Source organism: Orycteropus afer, unplaced genomic scaffold, assembly GCF_000298275.1.
Source record: "Orycteropus afer afer isolate SDZICR_OR568_19922 unplaced genomic scaffold, OryAfe1.0 scaffold00433, whole genome shotgun sequence".
Taxonomy (NCBI): domain Eukaryota; kingdom Metazoa; phylum Chordata; class Mammalia; order Tubulidentata; family Orycteropodidae; genus Orycteropus; species Orycteropus afer.
In genome coordinates this window covers 912,010-918,860 of record NW_006922020.1, presented here as the reverse complement: position 1 = coordinate 918,860, position 6,851 = coordinate 912,010, and the positions used below count along the sequence as shown (strand labels likewise).

The following is a 6,851-nucleotide window of genomic DNA, read 5'->3' as shown; positions in this document are numbered from 1 at the left end:
TTTAAGGTAATACATACGTGTGTGTGTGTGTGTATGTGTGTGTGTATATATATATGAGTGGCTAAGGCCACTTGACTACTAACCAGAAGGCTGGAGGTTCAAACCCACCAGCCACTCCTCGGAAGGAAGGTTGGGCAATCTACTTCCGTAGTGATACCGCCTCGGAAACCCAAGGAGCGGTCACTATGAGTTGGGTCTGACTTGATGGCAAATAACAACAACAATAACATGGCTGCAAACAGATCCATGTATGTAGTAGAGCATAAAAGGGGCAAAACTATGAAAACTTTTTAGCCATAAACAAACACCCTGAGGGAACGAGTCACTGGGCTTGGAGGTTTAGGACCATAGTCTTAGGGGACGTCCAGGTCAACTGGTATAACATAATTCACAAAAACAACGCTGTACTTCCTACTCTGGTCAGTAGTGACTAGGGTCTTAAAAGCTTCTGAACAGTAACCATCTAAGATGCAACTATTGGTCTCTCCCTGTCCAGAGCAAGAGAGAAGAAAATCAGACTTAAGTAAACACTTAGTCCAAAGGACTAATGGACCATGCAAACCACAGCCTCCACTACCCTGAGACCAGAAGAACTAGATAGTGCCTGGCTACCACTACCAACCACTCTAATTGAGATCACAATAGAAGGTACTAAGCAGAGTGGGAGAAAAGTGTAGAACAAAATTCAAAATCTCACACACATACACACACACACACACACAAAAAAAAACCCACTAGACTTATTGGTCTTATAGAGAACCCCGAAGACTATGGCCTTTCAAAACCAAGACCAAATCCCACTGCCAGTGAGTTGATGTCAACTCACAGTGACCTTGTAGGACACAGTAGAACTGCCCCGTAAGTTTTCCAAGTCTGTAATCTTTATGGAAGCAGACTGCCACATCTTTTCCCTTGGAGCCATGACTGGGTTAGCACCAAAATGCTTAACCACTATGCCACCAGGGCTCCCCTATGGCCCTTAGACACCTTTCAAATCTGGAACTGAATCTACCCCCAGGATCAAATAATAGTATCAAATCCACCCCCTGTCAGCCAAACAATAGATGTTGTTGTTATGTGCCGTTGAGTCTGACCTGACTCATTGCAACTTCTCCTTGGGTTTCCAAGGCAGTATCACTATGGAAGTAGATTGCCCCATCTTCCTTCCGAGGAGTGGCTGGTGGTTTTGAAACTCCAGACTTCTGGTTAATAGTCAAGTGCTTTAGGCACTGTGGTACCAGAGCTCCTAAACAATAGATAGGCCTATAAAATGAACAGTAACAGCAGGGAGGAACGAACTCTTCAGAACAGTCAACCATACCAGACCAAACGCCCAAAAACAAAGCTCAGAAAGCAGGGAGGGGCAGGAAAGAAGGACAAATGGAAATGTGGAACCCAGAGAGCAAGAGGGAGGAGTGCTACTGGGCTGAGGGGATTGCAACTAATGTCATGAAACAAAATGTGTATAAATTGTTGAATGGAGAGCTAATTTGTTCTGTAAACTTTCACCCAAACCACAAAAAGAAAAAAAAGAAAAAGAAGAAAAGGGGTTGGTGCCCTGGCTAGTGTCATGCTCCTGAACTGTAAGGGTCTAAGATAGACATTTTATAATCAGCCTGATCCAAAGACCTCAACCACCCAGAACAGAGCCAGACCTTCCTGAGGAAGCCGAGAGCTTGCAGACGCAGCTGCTTGGGAGCGCGGGCCCCTGCCAGAGCTGTCTCCCTCCGGTCTTCACCATCACTATTACTAATAATGACATCAATCAGGTTGACCACGTTTCACACCATTACTTGCAGCTCAGCAGGCAGCAACATATTTCCTCCCTCACCCACTACCTTCCAAAAAGCAAAGAGCTTTCCAGAAGGGAAGAGAATAAAACCAACGTTTTCTGAGTGACTACTACGTGCTAGGCACCTGGCTGCTGCCAGTCCAGAGAAACGGGTCCAGCAGCCTGATTGCATGTGTCCAAGGTCACACAGAGCTAGGACAAGAACAATCATGGCAGTGAGGTGGCAGTGAGGTGGCACTGAGTGCTCACCTCATTCTCGGTGCCAGGCACTGTGCATGGTCCTATTGAGGGAGGTACCATCACTTTCACTTTCAGACGAGGAAACTGAGGCTTGGAATAGTGAACCGACCTCTCTGAGGTCACACGCTGGTTAATGGTGAATGGCAGAGAGCTCAGGGCAGAGAGGACAGGATGGCTCTTTGTGCAGACAGAAACGTGCTAGCACCCTGGTTCCATCACTGACTAGCTCAGTGATCTTAGTCAACCTGTCACCTCACTGAGCCTCAGTTTCCACATCTGAAAAAGAGCACAATAAAGGCATCTATCCTGTTGTGTGGAATAACAATAGTAATAAGAAGGAAGATTAAAAACAGTACAATAGCTAAGGTTTATTGGTCGTTTAACATGCAGCAGGCACTTTGCCAAGCACTCTACATATGTAAGCTCATTTGGTTAAATGAGGTGATGCATATAAAGTGCTTAGCACAGGACTCCAGAAATGGGAGTGATAATGGTGATGATGAAGAAACTGATGACGACTCTCTTGAGCAAACCTCAGTTCATCCTCTTACAGGAAGAGCAGAGTGGCCTGTGAAGTTTCTGGAAAGAGGTGGACCAAGAAGGAAGGGAAGGGAAAAGGGAAACACATACTAATTAGAGAGTGAATAGCATTAATAATGTTGCCAAGACAATACACCAAATAGAACCCAGGAAAGCAAGGGCCACAAGACGATCTATAGAATGGAAGCAGACCAAGATGCAACAGTTCAGACATCATCCCAGGTCCTAGGAGGGCAGAGCTGGCAGGGCTTCACAGAGCCAGATCAATGGTTCCTCCCAATTTACAGATGGAAAAGCCGAGGTCTAAACTAGGGAGCTCTGGTAGTGTAGTGCCTAAGGCATTTGACTGCTAACCAGAAGGCTGGGGGTTCAAACCCACCAGTCACTCCTTGGAAGGAAGGTTGGGCAATCTACTTCTATCTAGCTATCACCTTGGAAACCCAAGGAGGGGTCACCATGAGTTGGGATTGACTCATTGGCAGTGAGTTTTTTTGACACTGGAGAAAGGTACCTAAGTGGCACAAACAGTTTGTGGTTGGCTATTAACCAAAAAGTTGGTGGTTCGAATTCACCCAGTGGCACCATGAAAGAAAGGCCTGGTGATCTGCTTCTCTAAGATTACAGTCAAGAAAACCCTACGGAGCAGTTTTACACTGTAACACATGGGATCGCCATGAGTCAGAATCAATTTGATGGCTATGGGTTTTTTGGTTTACGTCTGGGAAGAGGTTTGCCCAAGTTCACAGGAGTCAGTGGCGGAGCTGGGCTTGAATCCAGGCCTCCTCCCTCTCTGTTCAGTTCCAACTACCTGCCGCTTCCCACAAAGGAGTGTCAGGGGGCATCCAGATGTCTCTGGTCCACAATTCCTGACAGTATCCCATGGTATAAAATCATTAAGATAAAGACAGTAAAAAGCTGTATTTTATTTTGCATTCACTTTGTGCCTGGCCCAGTGCTCAATTCACCACATGCATTTAATCCTCATCACCTTGTTTTGATAAACTGTTTGGTAATCTTTATTTAACAGATAACAAAACTGTGGCTCACACAGCTAGGAAGTCACAGAGCTGGGACTAGAGCCTAGGTCTGTCCTGTCAGACTTCAGAGTCCCACCTACTACCCCCTACACTTGTCCACCTGAATGGCAAAATCCCCAACTGCTTTCCCTGCCCCCAGTATAGCCTCACCCTGTACTCCATCACACAAAACAAGTCTAGCCCAACTATAAAAGATTGTTTAGAATTGGCCTGTTTTGTTGTAATGTTTAAACCCCATTTGATTAAAAAAAAAAAATGATACACTTCCTCCTCTTAAGTGTTCAGCTGAAAAACATTTCATAGCCTTTTTCCTTCCTCTGTCTCTTTATGCTGATTGAGAACACTGAGGCTTCCTTCTTGCCTCAGGCTGATGGATTCCAGCATCCCAGTCGCATATTACAGTTACAGAAGCTGCCAGACAGCCAGGGCTCCTGGGAGTTAGTAATAGCTGGAGGGACCCACTCCACAATCAGCCCTACCTGTAGAACTCGGGGCAAGTTACTCCACTCATCTATAAAATGCCAATAACAATAATAATAGCTTTATAGGATAATTATAAGGTCCCCGAGTAGTGCGAACAGCTTGTGCCTGGCTACTGACCAAAAGGTTGGTGGTTCAAATCCCTGTAGCAGCACCATGGAAGGAAGTCCTGGCATTCCACTTCTGTAAAGATTATAGCCAAGAAAGCCCAATGGAACTCAGTTCTAATGTGTAACACACGGGGTTGCTGTGAGTCCGAATCGACTTGATGGCAATGAGTTTGGGTTTACCTGGTGACAAGGACTAAATGAATTCATACTGAAGCACTTACAAGAACACCTGGTGCCCAGTATGGGTTCTGCAAAGCTAACCGTGTTACTATTATCAATAGAATGAGTAAAGGGACAAACTGCTAACAGTGCTGATCTTTGGGGAGTAGGATGGAGCATAAAGAGAAGGGACCTTAATAGTTTTCTGGTGTCTGATGATTTGTTGATTTATTCATTTTTACCATACATGTATACTACTTTTCTAATTACAGGAAAAAAACTAGTTTAAAATTTCAAAATAAGCAAATGCAGAAAAAGGATCAGGAAGGCACCTCTGAAAGGTTTCAACATTTCTTAGCATTTTATGTTATCAAAGTAGATAAAGAAGGGCATTTCTACTATGAGCCAGGACTTTCTAAACAACTGATTCATTCATTTATTCTGGGAATATTAATGGAATGCCAGGCACTGTTCCAGCTGCTGGGGATTTAAAAGGGAACAAAACAAAATCTCTGCCCTTCTGGAGTTTCCATTCTACCTGGTCTTAACTACCTCCCTCTGCATTCCTCACCGATGAGCATTTAGAGAGATGCAGACTGAGGTGGTGGCCTAGCTAGGGAATCACTTGCCCAATGTCCCAGAGCTGGGGGTAGAGCTATAATCATCAGAGCTCAGGCTGTTCCTATGGCTGTCCAGGAGAGCAGGCCTGTGGATGGCAGGTTTGGGGCTTGAGTCCTCCAGCGGAGAGAAGCAAGATGAATGAGCTGGTCTGCACATCCGACTGAAGCTTCGCTCTGCAGTAGCACATGCACCTTGGGGTCAGGGGTGGAATGAGGGGAGGTGGCCAGAGTGGAGACTCAGATCATGGAGTCAGGCACCAGGGAGGCTCAGGCTCTGCCAACTTGTGCTCAGACCTGAGTTCTGCCCACGGCGGTCCCCATGCACCTCTACCTAGAGAAGTACAACTTCAAAGCCCTTACTTGTTGGGACTCAGCTATAGGGTAGGCAGGAGGCCCTGGTTTCTCTTTACTTGCCCTTCCAAATCAGGGCCTCAGCTGAGGGACAGAGCTGGTCTCCCTCAACCAGATTCATTTCACTGGTCTCACTGAGACAAAATCCTGAGTTCCCTAAACTGGGGGCAGACATAGTGCCCTCACCTGCTCCTATTGTCCCAGGGCACCCAAGTGTTCCCAGTTCCACCAGTGCCAGACAGGGCAGAGGAGATGGTGTGCTTGTCCCCACTTCTGCTGCTCTGGTGGAACCATGCCTGATGTAACACCCATGGTTACAATGGCCGGAGCCAAAGCAGGGAGGGGGTTCGAGTGCCCTGCAGGGTCATGACCTGGCAGCTTCTATGACCTTCTTAGGGGAGGTGGCTCTCCACTCCCAGGCCTGCCCCGTCAGAAGGGTGAAAGGAAGAAGAGAAAGCACAAGGGAGAGGTGAAGGGTTCTTTAAGTCTAAGATCCTAAAACACACAGATGAAGGCGAATCTGAAATGAACAGAGATCTAGAGACACACACTGAGAAGAAACCCAGTAAGGGACACACAGGAGCACAGACTTTGTGGGAAACCCTCACAAGGGCGGAGACCAGAATTAGAGACCCGGCGGGGACTCACGCAAGGAGCACTCTAGAAGGAAACACAAGGTAGGACCTCCACAGATCCACTGACCAGCTTCGGACACACCCCCAGCCCCAGAGAGCCAGAGCCTCACAGCACATCCCCAACAAGGGGCCACTCATCCAGCACGGGGCAGACGCGCGGAGCCCCTGGGGAGGGGCGGGCTGGGGACTCGCGCACAGGACGCACTCAGGGACCGGAGGAACACCGGGCACCGCGGCAAGAAGCGCACACAAAGAGACAGCCTGGCCAGCAGGAGCAGGCTCCGCCCGTCCGCTCCGTGACTCCAAACCACCCCCCACCCGGGCACTTGCAGCAGCCACACATACAAACACACACACACACACACACATCCACATACACACACTCACGGACACGGACACCCAACCTCACCCGCACGCCCCGGGACCCCGCCCCGCCGCGCCCCACCCTGCCCCAGCCTCCTTAAGCCCGGCGCTCACCAGCTGCAGGCAACAGAAAGCGACTAGCGTGCAGCGCCCGCTGCACTTGCCCATGATTCTGGGGGCCGCGCGGGCCGCCCGCCGCGTCGCCCCCTCTTGCTCGGTGGCCGCCGCCTCGTCCGCGCCGCGCGGGCTCCGCGTCTCCCCGTTGGGCACCCCGGGCGGCGGTTACGGGAACCTAGGGCCGGGGCCGGGAGCGCCGGGTCCTCACAGCTGGGGCCGGCCAGCCGCGCTCCGAGTCCATGGTCCGTCCGCCCGCGCTCTGGTTTCGCCCCGCCGCGCCTCCTTTGTCTGGCCCGCCGGCCGCCAGGCGCGCCTCCTGCCCCGGGGCGGCTGGCGGGGAGCGCCGAGCGCAGGCACCGAGCGCAGCGCAGTACTGCCCAGCTGGGGCAGCCGCCCGGGCGCTCGGT

At 49.8% G+C, this 6,851-nt stretch overlaps 1 protein-coding gene across 1 annotated transcript in view; it reads right to left on the bottom strand.

Annotated features, from left to right (window-relative positions):
* NKAIN1 (sodium/potassium transporting ATPase interacting 1) overlaps positions 1-6,495 on the bottom strand; it is a 71,686-nt gene extending 65,191 nt beyond the window's left edge. Inside the window, exon 1 of the mRNA XM_007954150.1 lies at positions 6,442-6,495. Within this exon, the coding sequence (XP_007952341.1) occupies positions 6,442-6,495 (54 nt within the window). The remainder of the gene's footprint in view (positions 1-6,441) is intronic.
* Positions 6,496-6,851: the final 356 nt, after the last annotated feature.